The sequence below is a fragment of the Triturus cristatus genome, chromosome 7, assembly GCF_964204655.1.
Source record: "Triturus cristatus chromosome 7, aTriCri1.1, whole genome shotgun sequence".
NCBI classification, from domain to species: Eukaryota; Metazoa; Chordata; class Amphibia; order Caudata; family Salamandridae; genus Triturus; species Triturus cristatus.
The window spans coordinates 859167743-859186417 of NC_140590.1; the positions used below are offsets into that span (position 1 = coordinate 859167743).

Consider the following 18675-nt stretch of genomic DNA (forward strand, 5'->3'; position numbering starts at 1 on the left):
CACTGACCAAAATCTCAACTGGAATGAACACAACTCCTAAAAGCAGGTTCCTACCAATTCCACCTCTTTCAGATATTCAGTCATCCATAGCTTCTACTGACTTGCAGACAGTAGTCCAAGCCCTAGCGCTTTCAAATCTCAGCTGAACTAATGCTCTCTCAGCAGGCCTCCCAAAAGTGATAGCCAAAACACTCAAAGCCTTCCTCCACGGAGCCGCATGCCCGGTCTCCAATGTGGAAATGTGTGTCCACCTCACTCTTGTCTGAAAGGAATACATTGGTTACAACAGGCCTGCATAAGCTTTCAAATGACATCCACGACTTATGAGGCTATCCACAATGGACATCCATCCTACCTAAAGATTAAACTGCAAACCAAAGGAGGTGAAAGAATGACAGGGTGTAGCTCAGGCATACTACATGAAATCACATGAAGAAGGAAAACCCAAACCAAGCTTTCTCATTCCCGACCGCAGATTACAGAAGGGACCAACTTCTAGAATCCGTTAGGCTCTCCCAGATGTACCACTTATACGAAAACACTTCAATATGCAGCTATTCAAGCCACACCTACCAAAGTAACATGTTACCCTCAATTTACCCCATCTCGACCCATTTATTTATTCTTTTATGAGGTCACATCAATAATTACCCTCATTACCATACTTATATCCCCCATAGTGATTAATCTGCTCAGCTAAATATTTGCTGCATCTACACCTTAGTTGTTTGATATGCTGTGACCCACATCCCTGTTACTATGTGTGTAAAGCACTCCATTGACCCTGTGGCGAGGAGTGCACTCTATAAATCCAAAAATAAATAAATAAAAATATCTAATTAGAAAACGGAAGGAAGCTAAAGTCCTGGTTCATTCTAGAGAATATAAACTGCAGCACAGCCATTGTTGCATTTGAAAAGAAATGACCTCTACTACATATGATTTTTCTTCATGATCCTCCACAATAAAGTGTGTGCTGTAGGAGATTGTATCTCATGAAAATAACTTACTGAGTTTTGGGCCAACTGGTTAAATATGTGTGTGACCTTCAAGTTGCATAACTACAGTCAACTCCTCTTTCTCACTTCTGAAGTCCAAAGTTGTCAGATAATAGGAATTGTATCTTAAATTTTATATACACAAAATAACTTTTCATACTTTATAGATTATTATTTATATCACAGTTAAAAATATTCCATGGTGTTAAATTAGTCCTGCACGGAGTATCATTAATCAACTTACTAAAATCCTATAGCCCGACAATGTATGAATTAGGCATTATAATTCTAGCGGCCGGCTTCCTTCCCCTTAGGTGATCATGTGATAGCTTGATCACAGTCTTGAGCAGTATTTTTATGCTAGAATAGTGAGAGAGCATAGTGTACTCCTTAAACCATTATAATGGTATGGGGTTTGACGGTAAGCATTCCTAGTGAGCCAGATGGTAAGTAACCTATAGTCGGGTTGAAAAACCTTTCTCTCCTCTGATACAACGGATGGACCATTGTGATATACAGGAGAAAGGTTATCAAGCTATATGTTACGTTACGTTTTGTTATGTTCAGAGAATTTATACCATTTATGGCTGCCTGAAACTAGCACTTCCCAGTGATCTTGAAATGAGACAGCAGGCACTGCAGAGGCACTGCACTCGAAGAGCCAGGTATTGAGCTGCTTACTGAAAGTATAGTGGTTTGTGTATTCCGGGTCCTGAATTGTTCCATGAACTGGGCCCTAGGAAGCGAAAAGATCTACCTCCCTGCCTGTCTAATTTGAAATGCGGATTAATTGCCAAATTAAGCTTACTTGATCTCAGGCATCTAGAGTGTTGATAAAGCACAATGAAGGAATTAAGGATGGGTGTACGGGTTTTAAGCATGGCACATTGAGTAACACACATGGCCTTGAACTGAATGCATTTCTCCACAGGAAGCAGGTCTAGAGAGCGAAGCTGCTTTGAGACCGAGATGGATTTAGGCACATGGCAAAGCAATTTCACTGCTGCATTTTGCAAGATTTGCATTATGTTCCTGATATGCTTGGCAATACCAAAATAAAGGATATTGCAGTAATCCAGGTGAGGAATGATCATAGGCCTGCACAATGGTCGATTGTATAAAAAGGGGAAACTCCCAAAGAAATGTCTTCAAACACTTCAGTAGGACAAAGCTGCAGGAAGTAAGAGCCTTGATTTGGTGTTCAAACGATAATAAGTATCGTTCCAGATTCCCAAACAATTTACAGCAGGCTTAGGGGTCACCCTAAAGTCTATGGCCATCAGCGAGGGCCACAGTTAGAAGACTGTTTATCAATGATTAACACCTCAGTTCTATTGGCATTACATTGTAAACAGTTAATACGCATCCAATCAGCCATAGATACCATGCAATTTAAAAAACGAAGGGGGGCCATTATATTCATTAGCAGACAGTGATCGAAGCTGAGTGTCATCAGCATATGACACCAGTAACAGACCAAACAATTCAACAATGTCTGCCAACAGCCGGACATAAATATTAAAGAAATGGGAACTCAGAGCAGAATCCTGAAGGACTCCACATTCAAGTCGCAATCTCCTGGAGGACAACGGAGGCAATATTAATTGAAATGAACATCCCTTCAGGAATTGCAAAATCCAAGAGAGTGCCTTGCCGCCAACACCACAGTCATTCAATCTATTTATCAGAGACTTGTGGGATACAGTATCTAAGGCAGTGCTTAGACCCAACAGGATCAAAGCAGTTGACCCACCTTTGTTCACAATACTGCAAACCTCTTCGGAAACTTTGAGCAAGGCAGTCCTCATGCTATGAGACATGTTTCCAACTGGGCAGAACCACTGCCGTTGAGATGGAAAGATATACCAACCTAAGAAAAATAGGAAAAAGAACACCTCTCACTATTCCCAATATGTCCGATTGTGTGGGTCACTAAGCGAGCCAGATGTATTGCTAAAGAAAAGAGTTTGGAAGCAGTCTATACTTATGAGCTCAAATGACTCAAAGTCCGAACTCTGATGTGACTCATACTTAGATTGAAGGTCCTGCCCTGTGTTACGATTGATGTCCTTCGCTTTCAAGTTGCTATAAATATCACTCACCTTTTGTACAAAGTACTCTGCTAATAGATTGCATTTGTCATTTAATCTATCTATTAGAGAAGACTTTCTAAGACACTGAGCAGAGAGTGAACAATGTCAAAAATGTCCTTCGCTGAGTTAATACTACCTTCAATTTTCTTTGCATAGTAGTTTACACAAGCCTTTTTAATTGCCTTTTGATTATTTTTAATGGCTGCTGAGTAGACCTTTTTGTGCCGTGGAATCATATTGTCTACACCATGCGCGCTCAAAGTCTTTACACCATTTTTTTCCCTGTTATAGTATTCTCAAACCAGGGCACAACACAGGTTGTTTCTTTTTCAGTGTAACCACTGTTTCAGGGATTATAGTGTCGAGTGTGGTAATAATCCATAAATTCATGTTTGATACTGAAGCTTCTCAATTAGCATCTACCAACGGGGTGGGTTGGGGGTGGGATCAAACATTAACAAACTACGCAATTTACCTTATTCCAGTTTATTCCAATATCTGCTGATTTGGCTTCCCAATGTCTCCCAAGATGGCAGATTCTTTATCACCCGCATTTTAGGTTCTGCATACTGGTCTGTGTAGGTTACAGGAAAAGGGGTCGAAATATACAAGAGACTAAATTAGAAAACACTGGTTCCAAAATAGGTCCAGCTGAGTGCGTCGCAACTTTCCCTGAGTTTGCTGATTGACTTCCAAATCATTGACCAGTTTAGAAATGTGAGCACAGTGACTAGAATCAGAATGTACGTTTAGATCTCCAAGTACATAAAAATTAGGTAATCTCATTGCACATGGGGAAATCACCTCTATCAAAGTTACTAGAAAGTTTGTATGAGGACCAGCACGCCAACACAAAACCTCCAGAGAAGGTAAAGTTATTAGAGACTCCAACAGAGTAAACAATACCCTCACAGTCAGGGATAGTGATCTGTTCTAGCGTACATGCATGCATCTCTTTGAAACTTATGGCTATACCATCACCACTTCAACTCATTCTGCCTAATCTCTTGATACCCTAGGTTTCCGGGAGAACAAGAGCTGCGTCTGGATTGGCCCGAGGAATTAAGCCAAGTTTCTGTAAGAAATAAGACATTAGGACAATAGTCCATGACGGGATCAAAAATATTGGCTCTGAATAGCTAAAGACCACCATTCAGGCTTAGCATAGGCAGGTTCTCTGTCTTATCACGGTTATCGCCCCCTTGGCCACAGCCAGAATTAGTGCAAGCTTTTAACACAAATTCGCATGCATAATACTGATTTTCCTCTTACCAGGATAGATCAAATATCAGCAGCAAGTTCCCAGACTGTGGTGCAAGGTTTGCAGCTGAGCAGACGAATAATTTATATTTTGTCTCAGGAAACTGACATAGTGCCTGGCCCCTTGATCCATCCAGGCATGGATGGGTGGGGACAGGCTTATCTTTGGCGTTCCACAGGTACACCCACTGCATGGGTCCACTGCCCATCTGGGCATCAGCCCCTTTTAGAAGGGAAGTGGGGCTTATGAAGAAGGTTATGTGCCGGCCCACTACACCGCACATGAACCACAAAGGCCCTTGAAAAAAGGACAGCCAAATTGGCTGCTCTTGCTCACACTTCGTCCTCAACTGACCGTAGACTGGGGAGAGGAGCAAAAATACATACACACAACAGCATAAATGTAACCCCCAACCAAAACGCCCAGTACATGCATTGTCAGCAATAACATTACAGTAAAGCACTTAAAACACCAAAACGGAATAATGCGCCACTAAGCAGTCTGCTGCCTCTCGCCATAACCGGATAATCATAAACCACTGAGGGGTCTGTTTACCATACAGAGATCGTGGAACTCAGCATGACTAGTGATGACCTGTTTATGTATAAGAGGAGGGGGCTCTTCTTCGTAATAAAAGGGTGCTCTTCTCTACGAGCTGGAGGCTTATTGAGGATATCGCCTTCAGTGCTATCTTCAACACTGCCATCACAAGTCCAGGGCCACTGGCATCAGGCAAAAATGGCAACCAAATCATGCAGCTGGGTTGACTTAATTACGGAGCACCAAAAGGGAAACTGTGCAGCATAAAACAGCACTTTTCATGGCAGTGCTGTATTGCTATGTTTTTGATCTTAACTGGCATTATTGCTGTCTGGGGACAGCTTCCGCCATATTAGGTGGATTATAACACCTGAATATAGCAAAGAAAAACAAAATGGTGACCAGTTGACCTTTGAAAGGGTCTCCCACTGCACGGAACACGTGTGCCATTTTATTTTTGTAACTTTTGAGTCACTGGAGCTAAGAACAATTTTTCATAAAAGCTGCACCTTTTGTAGTGAATGGTGGATTATTATTTGCAAGCGCAGTAAAACCATAATTATGAAGACAGGGCTATGTTACAGTAGGATGGGAGAGATTATACTTTTGTCACATTTCAGTTGCTATAATGTCAATTGCAGACTGCATGATAGTTGAGGGCCGTAAATACTCTGTAATAACGGAATGCTGTACGTGTTTTTATCAGCATGTTTCATTGCTACCACAGTCTAAGATAGAAAACACGCCAAGCACTGGCTTCATAATCAGAGTGAAAGACGTTGATGATTTTTCAGGGGTCTCTGGGGTTGGCATTAAATTGCAAAATCCGTGTCAGATTTTATTGATAACTAAGTGATATAAATGCCCGAACAATTAATGTAAATGAGAATATTTACACAGTTTGCTGTTATAACAAAAATCTGCCCAAACCACCCAGGAGTTTGTCTCTAATGGTGAATGCTACGCACTCCTGGTAGTTTGTACAATTACAAGTCAGATTCGCATTTTTAGTCGTCACGTTTTGCCTTCTCCGATAAACCACTATTTATTTTCATTGCATAACACTGAATTTTACCCGGAGCAGCTCTTCTGTACCTTGCGGTGCCTATTATTCTGACTTTAAACATATTTGGGCCGTGAATGCTTTTAGAACCGTGGGGTGGGGCGAGGTCGATAACGAGCAAGCGTATGGTTCACATCATGTTATTACAGATTGCCAATGCTGCCATTTTGATTAGCTTTCAACGGATGTCAGTCAGCATAAGAGACAGGCTCGCATTAATGAGCTGGGAAGGCCTAAAATCCCATCTATGCATCGCCAGAGCTGTAGTATTGAGCATTGCCTGGCTGCAACAAGTGCTCCTCGGAGCCATGCGAATTATTTGTGCTAATGCACAAGCTGGCCTCGTGCCTGCTACTTCCCCGTCCGCTGGCAACGGAGCATAAAGTGCACAGAAAATCACCCCTCTCCATCAGGAATCGAACGCCCTCCGCCAGGCAATTATTAACTCTTCCCCTCTGTGAGAAACTTAATATATTATGGCTGCGCGTGCTCCGTGACATAATGTACTAGTCGCGCGTGCAGTTATAGCCCTGGCGCTGATTTTAAGATGTCTGCTATTAACCTGGTGGAAAACACGTGCGCGGCCTGGTCCAAATTGAGGGGGGAGGGGGGAGTCGGACATAGTCCACTGCTGCTTGTGATCAGAAGAGCACGGCGCAGCCCATTGACAAAGTCAGCAGGGGCCTTGTACTGGGCTGTAATACAATTAGTAAAGTAGGCCGAATGTCCCACCGTGTGACTGGGTCGATGCACACACGGGGAAGGACTGTTTAGAAAAGAATGGACACATGTTCTTTTTTTATACAGCTATGTAGTGACGCAGTTGGGAGACAGGAAGCCAACCTTAATTGTTGTCTGAAAAGGAATGCTTCTCGGCGTGGGACTCGTTAAAGATGTTTACCCTGGCACCGCACATCTAGCATGGAAGTGGGCCCAAAACCAAGTTCACGCTGAAATAAGGGTCTAGCAGCCATAATAATCCGAAAACGTAGAATTTGTATACAGGAATAGTTTGGTTGCACCAAAGCACTAGGTGGAGCAGAGATTATGAAATGCAAGAAATGGACAGTTCCAGGGTAATCTACGATGGGGTTAGAGGAGAGGATTCTGGGATATTGTTTTGAAATGTTGCTCCTGAGGTGTGGGTTTAGTTGAAGGACCCCTGAAACAGGTCACTTCTCTTGTCTTTCCAGAAACATAGTTAGTTTGGTTCCTCCCTGAGCAGGGGTCGATTTTTAGGGTTCGTAGTGCGTTTGCTGTGTAATAGGCATATGTCAAAGACAGGAGCTGTGGGGTGCCTCAGCACGCCTAGCTGGAAGGCTCTTGAAGCACATGGTTGCTGTATGACATTCTGCAGCTTGCATGATCACCCCAGCACACCTGCCTGGAAATGGTCGCGCCCACAGATCTGCAAACAGTGTCCTTGGGCACAGCACAGCAGCCCAAAAGCACAATCATAACCTGCGGAAGGCCTGCGGGGCTGTGAAGTGCAGATCTGTTCCTTGCACAGAAGACATAATCCGAGCATCCCAATCCTCCAGGCTCAGGATTAAGAACCATTCACGTCTCCACATGAGTAAGAACAATTAACCTGCTTTAAGGACAGTAATCCTTAAAGACGGGGCTCTCAAGTGCCCGAGCGAAGGCCCTTTCTTGTGCTGTCATAGGCAGAAGCCAGCTCTGTATGTTTCTCTACAGAGATCTTCACAAGGCCACACTGAGTGCTGCTCCTTGGAGATTATTCCCGGGACTCTTGTCAACTTGAACCCAAACTGTGCAACACATGTGCTATATTTCTCCTACAAGCACAACTATGCCCTTACTTTCAATGTCCATTGCCGCTCCTTACGTAAAACATAGTGTGTCGAGGGATCTACTTGATTATTTATGTTTATTTTGTTTCTTTAATGTCCACTGCAAAACTTAATGGTTTCTAGGTATGTTTTGAGCAGCAAATGTATTAGACATGTTTACATTGATACGCGTGATAGAGTAAATGACTATTGTGTGTTCTGTATTTTTGTTGTTTTTTCATTGCATAACATAGCATTTATATAGCGCTTCATGCACCCGAGGGGGCACCAAAGCACTTTTGTGGGCTTGTAGCCCACTACTCCCTACATTTTGGACCTTTCATTGTAATCTCAGGGAGGCAGTGCATTGCACAGCTTTATTTAATACAGTGTGTCTCTGTTCCTGGTGGTAAATTGCTTTTTGACATCATCATATGCAGATTACTTTACAATTCATTATGTCTACATAAGGCATTCATATAGTATGTACACTATTTTCCAAGGACGGGAAGTGTTGACAGGTCTCATATCTATTCCGCATCAGAGATGAAGATTGATCAGTTAGGTTTAAGTTTTGCCTTTAAGTTCAGGAGTTTATGGGAGGCACAGATTCAGTCTTGTACTGGCCCAGTCAAAGCTGGAAGAGATAGCCCAAAAGGCGAACATGTGTTATTTTTGTCCCATTCTTGCTGGTTCTATGGCCAAGGAAGGTTAGGGCATTACTTCTGTAATGAATGTGCAAGGCAACTTTTTGATAAACCTTATAATGCACCTTTTACCTTTAGTTTGCGCAAGAGTTCCATTATCAGATGCACCCATTACAGTAATACCCCTACCAAGTTTCATATGTTGGTGCTGGTGAAATGTGCTTTAGGATGCAACACTTCACACACATTTTCCCACAGTGCATCTCTTTTCAGGCTACTAAATCTCGATCCAGCGACTACCACTGGTCACTGTTCTTCTGGTTTGAAGGGTGCAGTTTTTTTAGGAGCTTCGTTTAGTAGAATTTGCATTTGACTGCTGCCTCAAGCTAAGTGATGTGACAAGGGTCTGTATTCTCCTTTTTTGTCTATGGAGTTGTGTTATATGTAGGTAGGATTGTGTGCCTTCGAAAGAGATAGAATTTTAAACATTATACAGTGATGTTTTATGGCAAGATTGGAGGCTAGCAATATGAATAAGCCTCTTTAATGCCCAAAGCCAGTAGCCACACTTCGGAAAAACAGAAAGCCCAAACACAGTAAAAAAGTCAAACACCACATCGAGCAGAGATGCACCCTTACGAATGATGCTCCATTATTATAGTCATTAAAGATATGATATTCGGTGCTTGATCGAAATTACGTCCTGGAATTACGGGTTCAAACTGCACCAGACTCAAATCGTCTGAGCCTGAGACACTCCATAGTGGTGCCAGATGTTCATGCAGGGCTCCACTGTGCATCACTAACACTCAAGCAAATGAAAGGGAAGTTCAAACTTGATATACACAAAAGTCCTTGGCCTTTGTCCAAAGAACATGGGGCAAATTCCTTAGTTTCTTCCCACAGACACTGTCAACATAGAAGCCAATTAGTGCCAACTATTAAAACAAAAAAAACAAAAAACAGAGGACAGATAATCTCCTCCGACTGATAAATGAATTTCTGATTCGCTCTCCGCTAGGCAGACCTGGATCCCCAGAGCCGGCAATCACAGGTGACTTGTAAAGGAAAGATTCCTCCTTCAGTTTTATGAACATGGAACAATATTCTGAGCCTTTCAAGTTTGTGCCAAGTGTCCTAGGGGTGTGTTGAAAAACACATGGAACCCTGGAACCATAGGTGCCTTTTGGCCTCTCCTTCTAAATTGTTCCCAGGTACCTGGGCAGATAATGGCTACTTCAAATACTTTATGAGTGGAATGTCCGAAACATGGGGCCCGATTCACAAAAGTAATCTGATACAAAATCCTAACTTTACGACTTTTGCTATTCACAAAGGGTATTTAGGAGTAGTAAAGTTAGGAATTCTAACTTTACTACTCCTAAATGTATTTTGTGAATACCAAAGGTCGTAAAGTTAGGATTTGGTCTAAGTTAAACTTACATTTTGGTCTTCTTAAGACCAAAATTTAAGTTTCACTGAGACAAAATCCTAACTTTCTGACTTTCGGTATTCACAAAGGGCATTTAGGAGTACTAAAGTTAGGATTCCTAACTTTAGTACTCCTAAATGCATTTTGTGAATACCGAAAGTCATACAGTTAGGATTTTGTCTCAGATTACTTTTGTGAATCGGGCCCTATGTTTAAAAATGTTATTATAATAAGGCAAATATTGAACCATCTGATTATTGGAGATAATGCCTACTCACTAGCGGTGTACTTAATTCTAGGGTTACTCTTACCTGTTTGCGGACATTTTATATTTCTGCAAGTGGAGGTTATAAGAGTCTGCATGGATGCTGACCAGAGACAAGGACAACCAGGGCTTTAAGTGGGATGAAAAAACTGGGCGGTGGGTCTTTAAAAGGTGCGTGGCAAATTTAAGTAAGAGCATGGCTTAAAAGCACGTAAGCTAAAAATATTCGATTAGCTTAGTGTGCTGCCCAACTTATATTTTGCTGTTTCTGTCTTTGCATCCAGATATATGATGCAACAAGTAACATCATACCTACAATAAGTCAGGACTATTGGTTTTGTAAATGGTTGTTAGTTGCATAAGATAATTAAGCAGCAACTATGGCTTGTATATATAATATTGAAAAAGATTCCACTTAAAGCCCAGGTGACACCACGACAATGTTGCTGCTCCTGAGTTTCAAAAAAAGAAGGGAAATCCAGGGAGAAAATGCTTTTCTTTAAAGGATTTCCGTTCCCTTACAAGGCACACCCGGCATGACGTCATGCCGTAACTTCTCTACTAGTGAGAAGTGAGCAGTGTGAGCACACGCACATCAATGTGCCTGTTGTCATTGCCGTCTGGAAAAAAAACGGACTGCCTGTGTCAGGGAACAAAAAAAAACCGACAGAGACCCGTTTCGAGCCCCCCTTTAAAAAACTGCCGGTGCTCAGCGCCGGTGAGACCCGGCCCACTTAAAGCCCTGAGGACAAATAATCCATGCTCTACTGTCTCTTGGACATTATGAGGGAAATCAACAAGGGATTTCACCCTCACAAGCCGCTGGAAGTTGTTCACAGCCACCAATACACATGCAGGGGTCACCAGACTGTATTCTGGTAGGTGAGACTAGAGTCGCCTCATACGAGACCTTCAGAAGTGGAAAAATCTACCCAACCTACTTGGTTGGATTGTCAAACTTATTATTCTACTTTATCTAATTAGCAGGTGGCTCTTGTCCGACCAAACATGTAGGATATTGGTATGTGACCTAGATCGTTAATAAATACGTTCCTCGACACTGACCTCCATGAAACCTGCTGTGGTGCTTCCAGATCATGTAAATGAGTGCTTGCAATTTCACCTTGGAAGGGGACAAGCTTGAAGCCCCCTCCTGAAGTTTACTTGTCGTTCCAACTGCAACTATTGTCCTTGTCTGGATGGAAGCCATAAGCCAGCCCAAGGAGTCTAGAGGCATGGACACCATGATGGGAAGCCCTTCCTAGAGATTGAATGAGACTGGAGGGTGGATGAATCTTGAACCAAATACTAAAAATGCAGGTGAACTGAGTGGTGACCTTGACTGGGGGGCACACTGACCTACCTGCCCCCTCCTGTATTTTTACGGATCGGTGAACCCTGCTTTGATGCAGCTGAACAACACCCAGGTGGCCTGCATGCTAATGAGGCCATAAAAGTGCTTGGGGGGCCCCAGTGGGCTCGCTTCTAGTCCCGCTGCTCCTAAGGACTATGGTCCCTGTGGCTCAGACTGTTGTTTACTACTCCTCATTATTAGGGCAGTCTCTTCTAGCGCATGGAGCCACCATCTTGGAGATTCTACGACCCCTGGATCATGAGATATTCACAATTAAAAGGGCCAGAGTATTCTGTCTGGTGGTGAACTCCTGCACTTTAAAGCTAACCTTGCGTTTTTGTCCCAACACATGCAAAGAACATGGGGGAACAGCTGACAAAGATGTCACATTAAATATGCTCTCGATAAAGCTGGTGTTTAAACTGGAAATCATTAACTAACCACTACAAAGGAAACCCAATGCCCCTGAAGGAGGACATCCCGTCCTTCAGACAGTGAGGTCAGTGGTGATTTCACTCGCAGTGAAGCCCATTCTGAACAAGCTGATGATCTCACAACAGTGTGAGGGAATCATCATCGATTACGGATGTGTGGGGGCAGAGTGCGGGGTGTCTGACCTCGTTTATCATGTTCATAGACACATGGGAGAAAAGGCATGGCAACCACGCCACGGCGAGCCATGACACATCCCACCTGCCCACTTCCTACTCCTACGAGGAGCGCGGGTGTAACGAGTTGCCTTCTGTTGCATCATCCCCAGGCGCTGGCTCTGGGAATGCCTTTTAGGTGGGACGGCGCTGCCATTTTATGCCTCCAAGCTCAATTACACAAAAGACTTCCATGGAAAGGATGGTGCGGGGACAACATGCAGCTTACTAATCACTCCGGTAGTCACAGAAAATATTTCAACGGGATCAGCGCCCCTCTTCAAACAGGCGGTGCTCACACACTGGTACATGTATAATTGTCTTCCGTCTACAGATGGAGCGTGTTTTGTGCCAGCACCATGAAACCACACAGCTGCAGCGCACTGTGGGGCTGATCACAGCTCCTTGTTCGCAGCTTTTAGGGCGGCAATAGCTTCTAGGAGCTTCACTTTGTGCTAAGGTGTGGGTGGGTCCAACTCCAGCCCCACCATCGGGGCAGTGACCTGGGAAAGGCTCTGTTACAGAACTGCCCTGGCAGCTGAGACAACCTATTCGTACATCACAACATTAGAAATGCACATGTGTGGCCCACCTAGGGGGGTGGGGGCTTCAAAATAAGGAGCCCATAAAGAACTCAATCTGTGTTACTCTCTCAGAAGCCCCTTGTGCAACCATACATGCCTACCTTCCAGTAACAAAACATAGCATATGATTGCCCATCATAACATAAGCAGGCAGAACATACAATAATAGACTATATCGTCACTTAATGTAGCATAGAGCAGCAGTACATATTAAGCGATGCCTAACACCACACACTGTGCATTAACCCACTGTACCATAATCGTATCAATGAAAATAATTCCCCTCTTTACACAATATCATATTGTGTCATCATACCATACCATGGCATATCATATCTACTACAGCTAATCCTGTACATACCGAAGCAAAATGCATCTGTTCTGACACAGAATGGACACAACACGACGTTAGGGATGGGCCAGCAACCATCAGAGGCGCACGTCATCAAGTGATGAGTCAAACCCTGAACCTTAAGCACCTGCAAGGCGCAGGCCTCGGCCAGCCCACAGGCTACAAGGCCACACGTATGGCTGCCATGTGCCGCACAAATATAGCATACCGCTACATACCAAAACATACAAAACAGCGCAAAAGCAGAACGCAGCATCCCACAATAGATGAATTTAGAGAACGGAGCCACGCCATTGCAGAGTCGACTCTAGTATACTGTAGCATAAAACATAACACAAAAAAATGAAAGAAGTCAACACATGTTTAAAACCGCGGCATCTACTGGCATTTGGAGCACTGGTCAGTACTGACAGCCAAATTCACTAATATCCCTCTCCCGGAAGTGCTCTCCTGGCCACGCAGCACTATGAAGCTGCCCTTGTCAGCAATACATTGGCACAAAGTTAGAACAAATAACTAAATACATTTAAAACAGCGAATGATAGAATATGGCAGTAAATAAAGCTGTTGCGTAGCAGGGGTATCATAGGCCTTATCAAATACATGGACAATCCTCACTGCAACCGGAAACGAAGAGGAAGGCAACCACAGCTTGGGGGTGGGGAGGGGGCAACAGAAACCTCACACCCCACGGCCCTGGTGCCACTGCACCCGTTCCACTAGTGGTATTTTCACCCCTGAAACAGGCAAGGCGCTATCAGTAACCTCGAGAGCTCTGCCTCGTCTGCGCTCACCTCGTTGGGAGTGGTGGTCTCACTTTTAAAAATGATCAGGTTCTGTGCGCTCTGCTCGCTCTGGCCCGTCAGGTGCCTCTCCGCGATGACGGCGTGGGGGCCCGTGCCTCCCGGGCCCCCCGTGTTGTAGAACATGAAGGTGTCACTGCCCGAGCCGGCCGTCAGGCAGGCCTTGTAGCAGTAGGTCTTGGTGAGGGAGCCGTTCCCCCTCACCTCGATGAAGTGCGGCTGCACCTTCAGGCCGTGGGGGATGCGGGTCTCGATGTTGTTGTTGGCCTGCTTGTACATCTCGGCCGGCCCCCGGGGCTTGACCCCGCAGAGCCCTGCACAGCAGGACTGGCCGTACACGCTGTACCGGTAGCACTTGAAGGCCGCCAGCACGAGGACGGTCAGGAGGAAGATGAAGGAGATGGCACTCAGGGCGATGATGAGGTACAGAGTGATCTCCGAGGAGTTCTTTGTGCTTTTCACGTGCCGCCTCGTGTCCGGCAGGATCTTGGACACCCGGTCCACGACGGCCACCGTGATGGCTGCCGAGGAGGTGAGGGCAGGCTGCCCATTGTCCCTCACCAGGAAAGTCAAGTTGTAGGAGCTAATACTGTCCTCCCCCACTTTTCGGGTAGTCCGGATCTGCCCCGTGTGCAGTTCCATTTTGAAGAGGTGCGGGTCCGAGGCCTGGGAGATGTAGTAAAAGAGCCAGGCGTTCTGCCCGGAGTCGGCATCGATGGCGATCACTTTCGTCACCAGGTAACCCGCGTTGGCAGTCCGGGGGATCATTTCCATGGCGCTGGAGCCGTTGGCAGAAGAGGGGTACAGGATTTTGGGGGCATGGTCGTTTTGATCCACCACATACAGGCTGACGGTCACCGTGCTGCTGAGAGGGGGGCTCCCCGCATCCTGCGCCTGCACAACAAACTCGAACTCCCTCAGTTTTTCATGGTCGAAGGAGCTGGCCGCGTAGATGTTACCATTATCCGATTTGATGGAGACGTAGGAAGTGACCGGAAGGCCCTGGATGTCCCCCTTGAGCAAGGAGTAGGACACGTAGGCGTTCTCCTTGTCATCGGGGTCTGTGGCCCTCACCATACACAGAGACACCCCGGGGGCGTTGTTTTCGTTCACATACACAGAGTAGGAGGTCTCTTCGAACCGAGGCGGGTTGTCATTGACGTCTGAAACCTCCACCCGGATGGTCTTCTGCGAGGAGAGGGGCGGCGTCCCGCCATCCGTGGCCGTCAGAGTTATGTTGTAGGCAGGAGTCTGCTCCCGGTCCAGGGGCCCGTCAGTCACTAGAGTGTAGGAGTTTCTAAATGAGTTGAGTTTGAAGGGGAGGCCGGGCGGGATGGTGAGGCTGACATGCCGGTTCAGGCCGGAGTCCAGGTCGGCCACACTCATCAAGGCCACCACCGTCTCTGCCTGGGCGTCCTCGGGCACCGGGGAGTACAGCGAGGTCACCACTACCTCGGGCACGTTGTCGTTGGAGTCCGTGATCTCCACCAGCACCTTGCAGTGCCCGGCCATGGACACAGGGCCCTTGTCCGTTGCCTTGACATAGATCTCGTAGGAGGAGGCCTCCTCGTAGTCCACACTTCCGTTAACCCTTACTTCCCCCGTCTTGCTGTCGATGCTGAACAGCTGCCGGACTTTCTCGGGAGTGAAGCTGCTGAAAGAGTAGACCACCTCCCCGTTGGACCCTTCATCCGTGTCAGTGGCGTTCAGCTTGACCACCAGGGTGCCCCTCGCTGCGTTCTCCAGCACGCTCACCTTGTAGGTGGACCTGTCAAATACCGGGGGGTTGTCGTTGGTGTCGACCACTTTCACCGAAATCTGGGCCGTCCCAGACCTGGGGGGGCTGCCCCCATCCTCGGCAGTGAGTACCAGCTGGTGCAGCCCCCTCTGCTCTCTGTCCAGGGCCTTCTTGAGCACTATCTCGATGAGCTTGCTGTTTCCGTTGAAAGGTTTCAGGTCCAAAGCAAAGTGGTCACTTTGGCTCAGCTTGTAGGTCTGAATGGAGTTGGAGCCTACGTCGGGGTCCTGCGCGCTCTCGATGGGAAAGCGCGCCCCCGGTAGGGCCGACTCGCTGATCTCCAAGTAGTAGTCCTTTCTAGGAAAAGTGGGCGCGTTGTCGTTGATGTCCAGGACCTCCACTTCCACGTTGTGCACCTCCACCGGGTTCCCGATGACCACCTCCAGGGTCAGGGCGCAGGTGGGGCGCCCATCGCATAGCGCCTCCCGGTCCACCCGGTCGTTGACGAAGAGCACCCCGTTGCCTTGGTTGACGTCGAAGTACTGGCGGCTGCTGCCCGAGGTGAGGCGAAAGCCCCGGGCGGAGAGCTGCGCCAGGTCCAGCCGCAGGTCGCGCACAAGGTTGCCCACGAAGGCTCCGTGGTTGAGTTCTTCCCGCATCGAGTAGCGAATCTGCTCTGCAGCCAGGCGCAGAGCAAGGACGCTCAGGGTGGCGATGAACAGCAGCCACCCGTGCCTCGGGGGGAAAGCCATTTCCTCCCCGAGTAGACCCCCGCGCATCCTCCGAGGTCTCCCGGCACCAAGTCACCGTCCATGACCGGGCCACCGGCGCGTGTCCCTGGGCGCGGTCGGTGGCTGTCTCCCTAGTAAATCCATGTCTTCGCTTGCCTCTTGAGCGCGCTCCGCCTCCTCCTTGATAAGGCCTGTTATTCCCAGCTCACGCTGCAGCCCCGCTCCTTCTGCAGCCGCGGAGAGGATCCTGCAGGAGGAGGGAGGGGCGCCGCTCAAGCCTGCTGCATGTTCAGCACCTCGGACAGGGGCAGACAGGCGGAGGTGGATCCGGGAGGGTCGCGCACAGGCCACGCCACCGACCGGAGATAATCACGGGCTGCCGTGAGCCAGGCGTTTAACCAGCCAAGTAGTAGCAGCAACACGGCTGTGCATTTTTTATGAATCGCGAAGGAAGGGCTGATTGTGGAGCATGCGTCGTCGCTTCTGCACTTCCAGTGTGCTATACACCGCTCCCCAAAGAGATGTTGTCCGTGTCACACATCACACGCAGACTTCAAGAGCACATGTCCAAAGAAGCCATTGATACATGTGGTCGACACGCCCCTCTTCCACAGATGCACGCACTCGTTCATCCATATTGTGACCATAGAAACAGAGGCGCGCGCACACATACAGCCTGCCCAGCGCACCCGGCGCAGATGTACACAAACCACAGACACGTGAAACATGAATTTCAAAACGCTCTTATTCACCGAGGCGTCGACAGAATTATTAACAGGTAGGTACCTGCGTGTAAACACTCTTGAAAAATTTGCACATGCGGCGACAACACAAGCAGACGCGCACGAAAGCACTCGTAAGCAGTTAGCGACACCAATAATTGCAAACAGACACGTGAACATGAAGCTTGTCCATGCACTAAGACGTATGTAGAATTACAGGTGTCAACCGAATCACACAGATATCTTGTGCAGCCATACATACACACGAGTCCTTTTAAAAAATAGTATCGGCTCAGGAGTAAACAGCAGAGGATAATCGGCATGCCGTGTTAAAGACGCTGTATTAGGGCGAAGGCGCCATTTGATGGGTGTGGTTAATACAACCCTCGTGGGCACACATACCAGACTGGATGCTTTTACAAAGACTACGTTTCAAAGGATTTATTCGCCAATGATTCCAGAAGCTTCCGTTGAACCCACAGGCTCGATCCAGTAAGCCCCCGAACACTTATGATAGGGATTGCTCAGAGGACAAATGTACATAGTTGCTGCTACGGCCCTTCATCCTTCCAGGTCGATATAACGAGCATCGTTGCGAATGCTGGCAGAACTACTTGTAACAAGGGGCACGAGACAATCTTCGTATAGAGGCGTATATTATTAGTGATGGTTATTATCGTGCAATCAACAGTTGTATTAATGCTATATATGTAAGAATCAATACTTGTATGTCTTCTAAAGTGTAATTACTAATATCAGTATTACTGTTATTGTTTTGTCAACATCATTGGGCCGTGAGGAAAGGATGCAAAAAGAAGCACCAGAGTGAAAACACCCAGGCAGGCAGGTTAGGAATCCTTTCCCGACCTCATCTTCCTAAGAAGCCTTGGCAAACAGTCATGTTAGAAGTCCCCTCCCTGAGCTCGAGCTAAACTACAGTGCTGCGGACGGCCTTTCCCCGGAGCAGCTCCAGCCCCGCCAGAGAACGGGCCCCAAGCCTGTAATATGTTTTTCATGAGGCTGGCTTAGAGGAAACGGCGTCTGGACAAGTGCCAGGCCTCCAGGAGGTCTCGTATTGAGCTGTAGTGCCGCACTTACTCCTCGCGCCCTTATAGAACTGTACACCACGTTGTCTGCTTTCCAATCTGGGGCATGTCTCCACACCTTGAAACTAGTTTCCTCTCCAAGTGGTTGATATAGAGGAAGAACAGAAAAGGAGCAAGGACACACCCTTGCCTGTCACCCCTGCATACCCAAACATTTCAGACCCCCCCCCCCCCCCCCCACCAGCCCTAACCCCCTGGCCACAATCTTACTGTAGCACTAGAATAACAGTACATTTCCCTGATGGTGTTGATAACTTGTTTACCAATGCCCAAGCCTCTCTTAATGACCCACAATTTGGAGTGGAACACATGGTCAAAAGCACTGATCTTCTGTCCCCATCCCTCTCCTGAACACATACTGGATGTTTGAGAGAAAGCCACTCTCCTCTGCCCAGGTCTCCAATCAAGAGAGTAAGACTTTGGGGAAGATTGGCCCTAAAGGCAAGATTATGTACTAGCTGCTCACTCGCCCTGGCAGCTAAATCAAGAGACAGTAGGATAAAATCAATTCAAGAACCCTGTCCCATGCCTGCGAAGGTTAAAGGG

General features: G+C 46.8%; 1 protein-coding gene across 10 annotated transcripts in view; it reads right to left on the reverse strand.

The window, feature by feature from the left end:
- The window catches only part of LOC146810747 (protocadherin alpha-C2-like), an 839920-nt gene that overhangs the window by 297969 nt on the left and 523276 nt on the right, over nt 1-18675 (reverse strand). Inside the window, exon 1 of one of the 10 annotated variants that reach the window (XM_085617787.1) lies at nt 13824-16833. The exons of 8 other annotated variants lie outside the window; for them this stretch is intronic. In XM_085617787.1, coding sequence (XP_085473913.1) covers nt 13824-16349 — 2526 coding nt within the window. In that variant the 5' untranslated portion in view covers nt 16350-16833. Of the gene's footprint in view, nt 1-13823; nt 16834-18675 lie in introns of those variants that run through there. One more of the 10 variants, XM_085617788.1, reaches the window with a different exon arrangement.